Genomic DNA, 15837 nt, shown 5'->3' with positions numbered 1-15837 from the left:
CTGCCCCAGTCAACTGTAAGTTCTGTTAATGTGAAGTGGAGACGTCTAGGAGCAAAAATGGCTCAGCCGCGAAGTGATAGGCCACACAAGCTCACACAACCTCACAGGACCACCAAGTCACCTGTCCTCATTTGCAACACTCACTACTGAGTTCCAAACTGCTTCTGGAAGCAAAGTCAGCACAATAACTGTTTGTCGGATTTCCATGGAATGGGTTTCTATGGTCAAGCAGCCGCACACAAGCCTGAGATCACCATTCGTAATGCCAAGCGTCGGCTGGAGTGGTGTAAAGCTCACCACCATTGGACTCTGGAGCAGTGGAAACGCATTCTCTGGAGTGATGATTCACACTTTACCATCTGGCAGTCCAACGGACGAATCTGGGTTTGCCAGATGCTTGGAGAGCGCTTCCTGTCCAATGCATAGTACAACTGTAAAGTTTGGTGGGGGAGGAATAATGCTCTGGGGATGTTTTTGCATGGTTTGAGCTAGGCCCCTTAGTTCCAGTGAAGGGAAATATAAATGCTACAGTGTACAATGACATTCTAGACGATTCTGTGGTTCCAACGTTGTGGCAACAATTTGGGGAAGGCCCTTTCCTGTTTCAGTATGACAATGCCCCCGTGCACAAAGCAAGGTACATACAGAAAAGGTTTGTCGAGATCGGTGTGGAAGAACTTGACTGGCCTGCACAGAGCCCCGATTCAATCCCATCGAACACCTTTGAGATGAATTAGAATGCTGACTGGGAACCAGGTCTAACCGCTCAACATCAGTGTCCAACCTCACTAATGCTCTTGTGGCTGAATGGAAACCTAGTCCTCGCAGCAATGTTCCAATGTCTAGTGGAAAGCCTCCCCAGAAGAGCTGTTATAGCAGCAAAGGGGGGACCAACTTCATTTTAATGCTCATCATTTTTTTAGGAGATGTTCGACGAGCCGGGGTCCATATACTTTTGGTAATGTACTGTACCTCTAGCTTCCATCACTCCAGTATCACTGCACATTGTAAATATGGTACTGGAACTGACTGACCCTGTATATAGTATGCTTACTTCATTTCTCGTGTTCCTCTTATTTTTAATTATTGTGTTTTTGTTCTACCCTATGTTATTTTTAGTATTACATTGTTATTGATTACTGCATTGTTGGGTTTAAAGCTTGCAAGAAAGGCATTTCACTGTACTTGTGCAAATGACATTAAAACTTCAAATTGAAACTAAACTCTCTAAATACTGTATATGGCTCTGGGAAGCAACATCTACAAAAACAAGTACGATCGTTTGCCAAATTGACATGCCAATGTGAAGTAAAAAGGTTCAATGAATATTATAACAAATAGCCAGGTGCCGTAGCATAAAGTTTAAAAACCATGGCAATATCCTTGTGCAAAAACAAAGTGGGAACAAATGAAATGTGAGTAAAGCCATTTAGAATTGTATGAGTGTGGGCAAACTATTAAGTGAAAATGATTATTATCGCAAAGCACATTTATAGTGGATTATAAACATGATTTACAGTAACATAAAGTGTGTTTCAGGTGTAGAAGCCGAGCGCCAATGCTTGCTTGTACTCGTTCAATGAGTCATTGTCAGCTTTCTTCCTGGGGGAGAAGTGGTAGGGCGTTTCTGAACCGAATATGCAGCTGTGAACTGAGCTGTGGATGGAACGGAATTTAACATGTAAGGGAGAGAACAGAGAAAACAAAACAACATATTGAATCTCAAAATAACCACCAAAAGGTAGGATATGCTTTAAAAACAGAACTCCACGCTACTGTACAAATTAGGGCGATTATTAGTTTAGTACGAAGAAGGGCGACAGTCATTGGACACATCTGTTTCAGTTTTCTGGCTCGCAATCAGTTTGCGAACATGAACAGATGTTACGTTAGTTTTGAAACATCTTGGAGCAGTGTTGGAACAATGTGGGCTAACAGTGTTTGCACGTCATGCCACCTTTTCTGTTCCAGCGATTTCATGGGTGTTACTTTTATATTTTAGACTGATCAATTCTATTCGTTTGTTCTGAAGGCAAAGGGTGTTACAAGTTAACCGTGGCATATTTCGATACAATTAACTGGTTATTAACAAATAACCCACCCTAGCCTTTCTACTGTCCTATCAGATATTCCACAAAAATACTAGCCTACTATGGTCGGACGTGTCTCTTGTTGTAAAAGCCACAACTAAATCCAAATGCAGAAACGGTCAATTGTGTGAAATTCATGTGCGGCCAGATGAGATGCTATTCAACACTGTCCAGGTGTTCACTTTGTCAACTCGATGAGACACTGATACTGATAAAGTATCACAGTGTCTAACTACAGTACACTCTTAGAATAAAAGGTGCTATCTAAAAGCTCAGAGTTATTCTGCTGTCCCCGAAGGGAGAACCCTTTGAAGAACCCTTTTTGCTGCCAGGTCACAGAGGGTTCCTTTACACAGAGGGTTCTACATGGACCCCAAAAGGGTTCTACCTCGAACCAAAAAAGGGTTCTCCTATTGGACAGCCGAAGAAACCGTTTGGAACCTTTTTCTCTAACTTTCCCCACCGTCCATGTGTGTGTGAGTGGTGGCTGTTTCCATTTTACAGCACAGGTAGGCTACACAGGTATTGTTTATCTCCCATGTAATCTCATTCACTATGCGTCTCTCTGTCGAACCGCTATATATGATTTCATCCCCAAATACAGACATCTATATGGTTGTTTCATTGTTTTTGTATCTCAGTTTGAGGCTCCTTGAGTAGCAATACAGAACACTGTAGGTAGAGGCTACAGTAAGAAACCTCATGTCTTTCCCTGGAACACAGTAGGGTTGATGTGGTTTTGATGAGTCTGGATTTGCAGATTATTCATCCGTCATTTCACATCAGTGAATCTATTTGCAGTGAGGCACAAAAACATAAATATTCCACGTGTGAGGAACATTAAATATTCAAATGAGTAAAAACTGTTCTTCTTTTTTATTTATATTTTATTTATCTGTTATTTTACCAGGTAAATTGACTGAGAACACGTTCTCATTTACAGCAACGACCTGGGGAATAGTTACAGGGGAGAGGAGGGGGATGAATGAGCCAATTGTAAACTGGGGATTATTAGGTGACCCTGATGGTTTGAGGGCCAGATTGGGAATTTAGCTAGGACACCAGGGTTAACACCCCTACTCTTACGACAAGTGCCATGGGATCTTTAATGACCTTCTTGAGAAGACTATATGCACACCTCCGCCTGTCAAGCCACCACAGCCACAGAAAGGTGATACGCTTCTACCTAAGACAGGTGGGAAAATGACATACTGGAACCCATACAGGTTAAGTAGGGATTGGGTAGGTACTGTAACGGTCCCCCAAAATATGGTGTTTTCCCACTTAAAGAGATGTGTTCACTGTATTATCTCTCCTATCCTACGGTGGTACAACTCTTCCATTGTCTTTCCTTTCAGTTTCGCCTCAACTCCAACTGATCAGAAGAATGTTTGAGTCAGTCAACAGCAGAACAGGCCATATGTGATGGGTGTGGCTCAGTGTAGTGGGTGAATGCTGTGACTGGGTTCTCCTGCCCCTCTCTGAACCAATTAGAAGCAGACCAAGCTCAGGGTTTGTTTTGACTGACAGTTGTGGTGTAGAACAGGAAGAGAGCTCTGTGTAAATAACAGCCAGCCGGTGTGAGTGAGTTAAAGTTGAGAGACTGAAAATTATAGAATGGAAGAGCAAAAGAGGCTAAACAGATTAAACATCTGAAAAGTTTAAAGTAGATTAGAAACAGTTTTTTTCTCTCTCTCTCTCTCTCTCTCTCTCTCTCTCTCTCTCTCTCTCTCTCTCTCTGTTTTGCATGTTCTTAAGTGTGGCAGGGTAGCAGGGTAGCAGGTAGCCTTGTGGTTAAGAGTGTTACCTGAAAGTGTGCTGCTTTGAATCCCCAAGCCGACTTGGTGAAACATCTGCTGATGTGTAAGGCACTTAACCCTAATTTTCCTGTAAGTCGCTCTGGATAATAGCTTCTGCTAAATGATTCAAAGGCACGTGGCCTCCCATTCTCCTCAAAGTTAAATGGCACCACACCCTCTCAATAGCCCACTGTTTACACTATAAGACACTCATAAATTACATCCAAACCATCTCCCAGAGACAAGCACTTATGACTCAACGTTGTTCATAGTGTGTTATTCAATAGAGAACTGAACTACAGTCAGCTTGAATCACGGGACTATTATTGTAGTAATCCTCTGCTGTCTAAAATGAATAGGAGTGAAGGGAGGCAGCGCGCTATTTGCTAACTCTCTGTAATACTTGTGTATCTTTTATTTTCATTTAGTCTGTGCTGCACAGGCCTGTCATTTTGTCTGTGCTGCTCAGGCCTGTCATTTTGTCTGTGCTGCTCAGGCCTGTCATTTTGTCTGTGCTGCACAGGCCTGTCATTTTGTCTGTGCTGCTCAGGCCTGTCATTTTGTCTGTGCTGCTCAGGCATGTCATCTTGTCCGTGCTGCAGAGGCCTGTCATTTTGAAAGAAGCATTGCTGCCTGCAAGACAGTGGCAGGGTGTTTCATCTTGTCTGTGCTGCTCAGGCCTGTCATTTTGTCTGTGCTGCAGAGGCCTGTCATTTTGTCTGTGCTGCTCAGGCCTGTCATCTTGTCTGTGCTGCTCAGGCCTGTCATCTTGTCTGTGCTGCTCAGGCATGTCATCTTGTCCGTGCTGCAGAGGCCTGTCATTTTGAAAGAAGCATTGCTGCCTGCAAGACAGTGGCAGGGTGTTTCTAAACCAAATACAGTACGAGCTGTGAACTGAGCTGTAGGTGGAACAGAACTAAACATGTAAGGAAAAAACAACCTATTGAACCTGAAAATAACCACCACAAGGTATAGGAAAGGTATGTCATTAGTGTTTATATAAACAGGAGTGTAACATCTCGCTACTGTACAAATGATGGCTATTATCAGTTTACTAGGACGAAAGGACGAAACTCATTGCAATATTGGATACATCTGTTTCACATTGCTGCAGCTGGCTCGCAATGAGTTTGAGAACATGAGCGGATGTAGCCTGGTTTTGAAACAACGTGTAGTAGACCAGCAGTGTTGAAACATTGTAACTGTGTCAGGATTTCATGGGTGTTCGCCTACTTTTAGACATGTTTTCGACTGGCCAATTCTATTCAGTTTATTCTGCATATTTCAAATGAACTATTAACAACAACAAAAAACTAGCCTATCTAGCTTCTTTACTTTCCTCAGATATTCCACAAACTGACTATGGTCGGACTTGCCTCTGGTTGTAAAAGCCACAACTCAATCCACATGAGAATTTTGTCAATTTTATGAAAGGCATGGGCAGCCAGATGAGAGGCAATAATCTTGAACACTGCTTGTCCAGCTTAACTGCAATTCAACCAAGAATTGTCCTTTGACATTGTGCTGGAAGACATAGCCTACTTACAAGTATGTCTCCCAGCCCAATGTCAAAAGACAATTATTGGTTGAAACGCAGCCAAGCTGGACAAGCAGTGTTAAAGAACATAGCCTCTCGTCTTTGTCAACTTGATGAGAGCGTGCCTTTGACAGCTGGCCAGGTCGTCTGTTGTTTTTCTGAAAGCCTTCCTGACAGTCAGAGTTGAGTTTTACCTTTTTATATCTATTTATAATCTAGACCTACACACCCATTACAACATTATCACTGGCCCACACACACTTCTGGAACGTGTCGTGTCAGTGTGACCATTTTGTTTACCCAGGAGAAAAGACACTTGAGATGTTTAGTTACAGTGAGCAAGTAGGGAGCACAGTGGATGGTGAAATGTGAGCTCCCTGCTATTTGGAAAGGCATGCAGAATTACTCTTGCATTGGTTCTAATGCTTTAACACAAACAATGGTGTTATTATAGCTTAATAACGTATTAACCTATACCCTCGCTCTCAATTCATTTTTCAATTTAAGGGGCGTTTATTGGCTTGGGAAACATATGTTAACATTGCCAAAGGAAGTGAAATAGATAATAAACAAAAGTGAAGAAAAAAAATGAACAGTAAACATTACACTCACAAAAGTTCCAAAAGAATAAAGTCATTTCAAATGTCATATTATGTCTATATACAGTGTTGTAATGATGTGCAAATAGTTAAAGTTCAAAAGGGAAAATAAATAAACATAAATATAGGTTGTATTTACTAGAGGTTGACCGATTAATCGGAATGGCCGATTAATTAGGGACGATTTCAAGTTCATAACAATCGGTAATCGTCATTTTTGGACACCGATTTTGGCCGATTACATTGCACCCCACGAGGAGACTGTGTAGCAGGCTGACGACCTGTTATGCGAGTGCAGCAAGGAGCCAAGGTAAGGCGCTAGCTAGCATTAAACTTATCTTATAAAATACAATCAATCTTAACATAATCACTAGTTAACTACACATGGTTGATGATATTACTAGTTTATCTAGCTTGTCCTGCATTGCATATAATCGATGCGGTGCCTGTTAATTTATCATTGAATCACAGCCTACTTCGCCAAATGTGTGATTTAACAAGCGCATTCACGAAAAAAGCAATGTCGTTGCACCAATGTGTACCTAACCATAAACATCAATACCTTTCTTAAAATCAATACACAAGTATATATTTTTAAACCTGCATATATAGTTAATATTGCCTGCTAACATTAATTTCTTTTAACTAGGAAAATTGTGTCACTTCCCTTGCGTTCTGTATATGCAGCAGTTTGGGCCGTCTGGCTCGTTGCGAACTGTGTGAAGACCATTTCTTCCTAACAAAGACCAGAATTGTACATAATTATGACATAACATTGATGGTTGTGCAATGTAACAGCAATATTTAGACTTAGGGATGACACCCGTTAGATAAAATACAGAACGGTTCCGTATTTCACTGAAAGAATAAACGTTTTGTTTTCAAAATGATAGTTTCCGGTTTTTACCATATTAATGACATAAGGCTCGTATTTCTGTGTGTTATTATACTATAATTAAGACTATGATTTGATAGAGCAGTCTGACTGAGCGATGGTAGGCAGCAGCAGGCTCATAAGCATTCATTCAAACAGCACTTTCCTGCTGTAATGGTCTGGGTGTAGCTGGTGCAGAGGAGTCAAGCGCAGGACAGCAGAGATGTGTAACACAAGTAACTTTACTCAAATATTCCAATAACATGTCGTAATACCGAGCACACAATAACGGACCGAACATACGTAAAACAATCACGCACAAAAACCATGGGGAAAACAGAGGGTTACATAATGAACATGTAATTGGGGAATTGAAACCAGGTGTGTAAAACAAAGACAAAACAAATGGAAAATTAAAAGTGGATCGGCAATGGCTAGAAGGCCGGTGACGTCGACCGCCGAACGCTACCCGAACAAGGAGAGGGACCAACTTCAGCGGAAGTCGTGACACCTGCATTTGCCAGCAGCTCTTCACTGTGCTTCAAGCATTGCGCTGTTTATGACTTCAAGCCTATCAACTTCCGAGATTAGGCTGGCAATACTAAAGTACCTATTAGAACATCCAATAGTCAAAGGTATATAAAATACAAATGGTATAGAGAGAAATAGTCCTATAATAACTACAACCTAAAACTTCTTACCTGGGAATATTGAAGAACTACCAACTTTCATATGTTCTCATGTTCTGAGCAAGGAACTTACAACTTTTTTACATGGCACATATTGCACTTTTACTTTCTTCTCCAACACTTTGTTTTTGCATTATTTAAACCAAATTGAACGTTTCATTATTTATTTGAGACTACATTTATTTTATTGATGTATTATATTAAGTTAAAATAAGTGTTCATTCAGTATTTGTCACGTTATGACCTTAGTTCTTTTGTTATGTCTTTGTTTAGTATGGTCAGGGCGTAAGTTGGGTGGGTTGTCTATGTTCCTTTTTCTATGATTTGGGATTTCTGTGTTTGGCCTGGTATGGTTCTCAATCAGAGGCAGCTGTCAATCGTTGTCCCTGATTGAGAACCATACTTAGATAGCCTGGTTTCACTTTTGGGTTGTGGGTGATTATTTTCCGTGTCAGTGTTTGTGCCACACGGGACTGTTTTGTTTGTTTCGGTATTTCACGTTGTTATTTTGTAGTTTAGTGTTCATGTAAATAAAGTATCGTTATGGACACTTACGACGCTGCACATTGGTCCGATCTCTCCTACTCCTACTCCTCCCCAATCGTTACAGTATTGTTGTAATTGTCAGTATTACAAATATATATATATATATTAAAATCGGCCGAATAATCGGTATCGGCTTTTTTTGGTCCTCCTATAATCAGTATCGGCGTTGAAAAATCATAATCGGTCGACCTCTAGTATTTACAATGGTTTTCTTCTTCACTGGTTGCCCTTTTCTTTTGGCAACAGGTCACATCTTGCTGCTGTGATGGCACACTGTGGTATTCACCCAATAGATATGGGAGTTTATCAAAATGGAGTTTGTTTTCGAATTCTTTGTGGATCTGTGTAATCTGAGGGAAATATGTGTCTCTAATATGGTCATACATTTGGCAGGAGGTTAGGAAGTGCAGCTCAGTTTCCAACTAATTTTGTGGGCAGTGTGCACATAGCCTGTCTTCTCTTGCGAGCCAGGTCTGCTTACGGCGGCCTTTCTCAATAGCAAGGCTATGTTCACTGAGTCTACATAGTCAAAGCTTTCCTTAAGTTTGTGTCAGTCACAGTGGTCAGTCATTCTGCCACTGTGTACTCTCTGTTGAGGGCCAAATAGCATTGTAATTTGCTAAATGTTTTAGCTATTTTTTTGCGTCAAGTAATTATCTTTTTGTTTTCTCATGATTTGACTGGGTCTAATTGTGCTGCTGTCCTGGGGCTCTGTGGGGTCTGTTTGTGTTTGTGAACAGAGTCACAGGACCAGCTTGCTTAGGGGGCTCTTCTCCAGGTTCATCTCTCTGTAGGTGATATCTTTGTTATGGAAGGTTTGGGAATCGCTTCCTTTTAGGTAGTTGTAGAATTTAACGTCTCTTTTCTGGATTTTCGGTATCGGCCTAATTCTGCTCTGCTCATTATTTGGTGTTTTACATGGGACACGGGCGACGTGGTAAGTTTGGACGCAGGTGCAGAGAAGAGACCAGATTAGGAATCAGTGGTTAAGGATCAACATAGTACTTCACTGAGAACCGGTAGCTTCAGGATCACAGTACACTTGAATAAAACAACAAACACTAAGTCTCAAAAACTCACCCAGGAAACAACCGCAAACAGTTAACAATTCTAGCTTCAGTAAACAACAACACATCTATTTAACAGGGAAATCATAACGAGTAAATAGGACACACCTGGGTGTTGTTCATGTCTCCAGGACGGTCTCTGCCGCCCTCTGGTAACAGGTGGAACCATGACAGAGTCTCAATATGGTGTTTGTCCCATTTAGTGTATTCTTGGTTGGTAAGCGGACCCAAGACCTCACAACCATAAAGGGCGTTCACTCTCTCTCTCTCTTCCTCTGTCATTCTCTCTCTTTGTGTTGTCTCCTATGTAATACAGACGTCTGTAGCGCCACGTTGTTGTTTCATGCATTTTTTTATCTCAGTTTTAGGCTACTTCAGTGGCAATACGGACAAAGTGGTAGGAACATCCTACAGTACAGTAAGAAACATCATGTATTTCACTGGAACAGCAGTAGGGTTGATGTAGTTATGATGAGTCTGGACTTGCAGACTACTAATCTGTCATTTCATGTCAGTGAAACTATTTGCAGTGAGGCGCAAACAGAAATATTCTACATGTTAGGAACTCTGAATATTCAAATAAGTTGAAACCCTTCTTGTTGAGAAGACTCCTACTGACTATATGCACAACTCTGACCAGAAGAATGTTTGAGTCAGTCAACAGCAGAACAGGCCATATGTGATGGGTGTGGCTCAGTGTAGTAGGTGAATGCTGTGACTGGGTTCTCCTGCCCCTCTCTGAACCAATGAGAAGCAGACAAAGCTCAGGGTTTGTTTTGACTGACAGTTGAGGGGTAGAACAGGAAGAGAACTCATTGTAGATAACAGTCAGCCAGTGTGAGTGAGTGAGTGAAAGTTGAGAGACCGAAAAAGGAAGAGAGAGATGTTAAACAAACTAAACATTTGAAAGTGAGACAACTTTCAAAAAATAGATAAGAAGTAGTTGTTTTCTCTCCTCTCTCTCTCTCTCTCTCTCTCTCTCTCTCTCTCTCTCTCTCTCTCTCTCTCTCTCTCTTCTCTTCTCTATTTGTGTTTGTTTGTGGGAGAACAAAAGTGAGAAAGGGGGAGAGAGAAGAAATAGAGTGATGTGAGGAAACAGGTTAGAAAGAATAAAAGAGAGGCTGTGGGACTAGTGACAGCAAACTGAAACAGGCAGCAGTTCCTCTGACTGTGCAGTAGTCAACAGAGAGCCTGAGAGAGAGTTTTTTGCATGTTCTCCTCTAGGTTAAACGGCACCACACCCTCTCAGTAACCCACTGTTTACACTTTGACACACACACACACACACACACACACACACACACACACACACACACACACACACACACACACACACACACACACACACACACACACACACACACACACACACACACACACACACACACACACACACACACACACACACACACACACACACACACACACACACACACACACTATATCATCCAATACCCCAAGTTACACCATCTCCTCGAGACAAACACTTATGACTCAACACTGTTCACAGTGTGTTACAGTGTTATTCAATAGAGAACTGAACTACAGAGTTTGATTGATGGGACTATTATTGTAGTATGCACGGCTGTCTGAAAATGAATCATCGGTAGAGGAGGCAACATGCTATTTGCTAACTCTCTGTCTTACCTGTGTATCTTTTAGTTGTTGTTATGCTGCACAGAGCTGAACAAGCCTGTAATTGAATGAAGTATACATTAGTAGAGCCGTTTAACATAAGCAGATATTAATGTTTTTGAATTTAATTTATATTTTTCTCCCTCTCTGTTTTCCAGGGGTGTTGGTGGGACAACAAGGTAGAGTCTCATCCTATTGGCTTCTGAGCTCTGTCTGCAAAAAGTTACAGCCAGCCAATCAGTGAATTGCTTCATATTGTTGCCGTGGCTCTGAAATCTGCCTGATGCTGTGAAGAAGACATCTTACTCCTGAGCCCATCTTCCAGTCACCCTCCAGTCACCCTCCAGTCATCCTCCAGTCCCCACTCTGTCACCTTTACATGACTAGGACTGTCACTGTGTTCCATTAAGCCAACTGCCTGTCACAGTCTATTATCCCCGCCTCATCTTTAATTCACACCTCTTAATTGTCTGTTCCCTATCTGATTCCTGATTGGACATCAGCCATAAACCTCCTCCCTGACAGGCTCCCTGGATCAGCTGTGACCTCAGACCCCTGCCACAGCCGTCTGCTGTAGGTAAGAATGGAGCAGGTGTACGCATCAGGGATGGCCGCCAAGCTGCGGAGCCAGTGGGACCGGGACGAGGGTCTGGGTCAGAACCACAACGCCGTGAAGTTCCAGGGCCAGGACTTTGAGTCGCTGAGGGCCCAGTGTCTCCAGAGCAGCAGCCTGTTTGAGGACAGCCTGTTCCCCTGCGCCGCCTCCTCTCTGGGGTTCAACGAGCTGGGACCCCGCTCCTCCAAGACCCAGGGAGTACGCTGGAAGAGACCCCCGGTGAGATGATACAGAGGATGGAGTTTAGGCTGATCCTTCTCCTTCCCTACTGACCCTATTAGTCCAGGGGTGTCAATCCATGCAGGGGTGTCAATCCATGCAGGGGTGTCAATCCATACAGGGGTGTCAATCCATGCAGGGGTGTCAATCCATGCAGGGGTGTCAATCCATGCAGGGGTGTCAATCCATACAGGGGTGTCAATCCATGCAGGGGTGTCAATCCATACAGGGGTGTCAATCCATGCAGGGGTGTCAATCCATGCAGGGGTGTCAATCCATACAGGGGTGTCATACCATACAGGGGTGTCAATCCATACAGGGGTGTCATACCATACAGGGGTGTCAATCCATACAGGGGTGTCATACCATACAGGGGTGTCAATACCATACATGGGTGTCATACCATACAGGGATGTCAATCCATTCATGGGTGTCATACCATACAGGGGTGTCATACCATTCAGGGGTGTCATACCATACAGGGATGTCAATCCATTCATGGGTGTCATACCATACAGGGGGAGTCATACCATTCAGGGGTGTCATACCATCCAGGGGTGTCATATCATACAGGGGTGTCAATCCATTCAGGGGTGTCAATACATACATGGGTGTCATGCCATACAGGGGTGTCAATCCATTCAGGGGTGTCAATCCATTCAGGGGTGTCAATCCATTCAGGGGTGTCAATCCATTCCACGGAGGGTCGAGTATCTGCAGGTTTTTGTTATTGCCTTTATTTGTGTCCAATTATGACATAAGCAACCAATTGAGGGGAGTTCCTAAATTATCAGTGATCTTAATTGATCAATCAGTTACAAGGGGGAGGTGTCAATCCAAGGGGTGTCCCCTGGGTGTCATCTAGGGGTGTTACCAGCTAGAGGGGTGTATACAGGGATGAAAATCCATTCATGGGTGTCCTACCTGTCCTTACTGAACATAGACCATCTCATTCACTGAACCTAGACCATACTCATACCATACAGAACCTAGACCATACTCAATTACTGAACCTAGACCATATGGGTGTCATACCATACAGAACCTAGACCATACTCAATTACTGAACCTAGACCATACTCTTACTGAACCTAGACCATACAATCTTACTGAACCTAGACCATACTCTTACTGAACTTAGACCATACAGGGATGTCAATCCATACTGAACCTAGACCATACTCTTACTGAACCTAGACCATACTCTTACTGAACCTAGACCATACTCTTACTGAACCTAGACCATACTCTTACTGAACCTAGACCATACTCTTACTGAACCTAGACCATACTCTTCACTGAACCTAGACCATATTCTTACTGAACCTAGACCATACTCTTACTGAACCTAGACCATACTCTACAGAACCTAGACCATACTCTTACTGAACCTAGACCATACTCCTTACTGAACCTAGACCATACTCTTACTGAACCTGGACCATACTCTTACTGAACCTACAGACCATACTCTTACTGAACCTAGACCATACTCTTACTGAACCTAGACCATATTCTTACTGAACCTAGACCATACTCATTACTGAACCTAGACCATACTCTTACTGAACCTAGACCATACTCATTACTGAACCTAGACCATACTCATTCATGGGTGTCATACCTCAGGATGTCAATACCATTCTGAACCTAGACCATACTACAGGGGTGTCAATCCATTACTGAACCTAGACCATACTCATTACAGAACCTAGACCATACTCTTACTGAACCTAGACCATACTCTTACTGAACCTAGACCATACTCTTACTGAACCTAGACCATACTCTTACTGAACCTAGACCATACTCTTACTGAACCTAGACCATACTCTTACTGAACCTAGACCATACTCTTACTGAACCTAGACCATACTCTTACTGAACCTAGACCATACTCTTACTGAACCTAGACCATACTCTTACTGAACCTAGACCATACTCTTACTGAACCTAGACCATACTCTTACAGAACCTAGACCATACTCTTACTGAACCTAGACCATACTCTTACTGAACCTAGACCATACTCTTACTGAACCTAGACCATACTCTTACTGAACCTAGACCATATTCTTACTGAACCTAGACCATACTCTTACTGAACCTAGACCATACTCTTACTGAACCTAGACCATACTCTTACTGAACCTAGACCATATTTTTACTGAACCTAGACCATATTCTTACTGAACCTAGACCACATTTTTACTGAACCTAGACCATATTCTTACTGAACCTAGACCATATTCTTACTGAACCTAGACCATATTCTTACTGAACCTAGACCACATTCTTACTGAACCTAGACCATATTCTTATTGAACCTAGACCATATTCTTACTGAACCCCTAAACCATATTCTTATTTAACCTAGACCAAATTCTTACTGAACCCCTAGACCATATTCTTATTGAACCGAGACCATATTCTTACTGAACCCCTAGACCATATTCTTATTGAACCGAGACCATATTCTTACTGAACCCCTAGACCATATTCTTACTGAATCCAGACCATACTCTTACTGAACCTAGACCATACTCTTACTGAACATAGAACATATTCTAACTGAACCTAGACCATATTCTTACTGAGCCTAGACCATATTCTTATTGAACCTAGACCATATTCTTACTGAACCCCTAGACCATATTCGTACTGAACCTAGACCATATTCTTACTGAGCCTAGACCATATTCTTACTGAACCCCTAGACCATATTCTTACTGAACCCCTAGACCATATTCTTACTGAACCTAGACATTTTCTTACTGAACCTAGACCATATTTTTTTACTGAACCTAGACCATATTCTTATTTAACCTAGACCAAATTCTTACTGAACCTAGACCATATTCTTATTGAACCTAGACCATATTCTTATTTAACCTAGACCAAATTCTTACTGAACCTAGACCATATTCTTATTGAACCTAGACCATATTCTTATTGAACCTAGACCATATTCTTACTGAACCCCTAGACCATATTCTTATTGAACCTAGACATATTCTTACTGAACCCCTAGACCATATTCTTTTTGAACCTAGACATATTCTTACTGAACCCCTAGACCATATTCTTATTGAACCTAGACATATTCTTACTGAACCCCTAGACCATATTCTTTTTGAACCTAGACATATTCTTACTGAACCCCTAGACCATATTCTTATTGAACCTAGACCATATTCTTACTGAACCCCTAGACCATATTCTTATTGAACCTAGACCATATTCTTACTGAACCCCTAGACCATATTCTTATTGAACCTAGACATATTCTTACTGAACCTAGACCATATTTTTTTACTGAACCTAGACCATATTCTTATTTAACCTAGACCAAATTCTTACTGAACCTAGACCATATTCTTATTGAACCTAGACCATATTCTTATTGAACCTAGACCATATTCTTATTTAACCTCATATTCTTACTGAACCTAGTCCATATTCTAACTGAACCTAGAACATATTCTTCCTGAACCTAGACAATATTCTAACTGAACCTAGAACATATTCTTCCTGGACCTAGACCATATTCTAACTGAACCTAGAACATTTTCTTACTGAACGTAGACCCTATTCTAACTGAACCTAGAACATTTTCTAACTGAACCTAGAACATATTCTTCCTGAGCCTAGACCATATTCTAACTGAACCTAGAACGTATTCTTCCTGAGCCTAGACCATATTCTAACTGAACCTGTGTTTCATGTGCGTGTTTCATGCCGAATGTGTGTGTGTGTCTGTGTCCTAGCTGGCGGGCCGTTCTTTCCTAATGCCCCTCACGCTCCATCTCTCCGTAGTCCCTTCCCGAATGCATCTCCTCCAACTCCTCTTCCCTAAGAACAGTGATATTGACATCCCTGGAGAGAACACACACCACACCGCTCTGCTCCACAGCCTAAAATGTGGAAAAAGCTTTGTATAGCGTAGCTAACTAGCACTCACACTGCTCTGTGTTGAGTTCACTGTGGATGAGTGATGGTTAAGAGACAGAGACAGGAGATATAGTATCCAGTAACAATATTTTTTAACGATGTAGTCTCGGAGTCACTTGGGTGATTGACAACAGAGATTACATGGTGGTCAGTGGCCAAAGTGCACAGCAGTTATTTGTGTTGAGGTGCTGTGTGGGGAAAGGAAAAGTGACATG

The 15837-nt window shown here is 42.0% G+C and overlaps 1 protein-coding gene and 1 long non-coding RNA gene across 5 annotated transcripts in view; one reads left to right on the top strand and one right to left on the bottom strand.

The window, feature by feature from the left end:
• Positions 1–1574: 1574 nt before the first annotated feature.
• The window catches only part of LOC118379536 (calpain-1 catalytic subunit-like), a 39775-nt gene continuing 25512 nt past the window's right edge, over positions 1575–15837 (top strand). The window contains exons 1-2 of the mRNA XM_052497436.1: positions 1575–1741; positions 10995–11671. Of these exons, the coding sequence (XP_052353396.1) occupies positions 11420–11671 (252 nt within the window). The 5' untranslated portion in view covers positions 1575–1741; positions 10995–11419. The remainder of the gene's footprint in view (positions 1742–10994; positions 11672–15837) is intronic.
• The window catches only part of LOC127916121 (uncharacterized), a 4433-nt gene continuing 1444 nt past the window's right edge, over positions 12849–15837 (bottom strand). Inside the window, exons 1-4 of one of the 4 annotated variants that reach the window (XR_008093457.1) lie at positions 14721–15837; positions 14608–14675; positions 13383–14541; positions 12849–12952 (exon numbers count right to left, since the gene is read on the bottom strand). The exon at positions 14721–15837 is cut by the window's right edge and continues 1444 nt beyond it. This is a non-coding gene — a long non-coding RNA (uncharacterized LOC127916121). Of the gene's footprint in view, positions 12953–13382 lie in introns of all 4 variants that reach the window. The other 3 variants (XR_008093455.1, XR_008093458.1, XR_008093456.1) reach the window with 3 other exon arrangements.

Source organism: Oncorhynchus keta, chromosome 35 (assembly GCF_023373465.1).
Source record: "Oncorhynchus keta strain PuntledgeMale-10-30-2019 chromosome 35, Oket_V2, whole genome shotgun sequence".
Taxonomy (NCBI): domain Eukaryota; kingdom Metazoa; phylum Chordata; class Actinopteri; order Salmoniformes; family Salmonidae; genus Oncorhynchus; species Oncorhynchus keta.
Note: the sequence above shows the minus strand (reverse complement) of the source record. Positions and strands in the feature narration are given on the sequence as shown.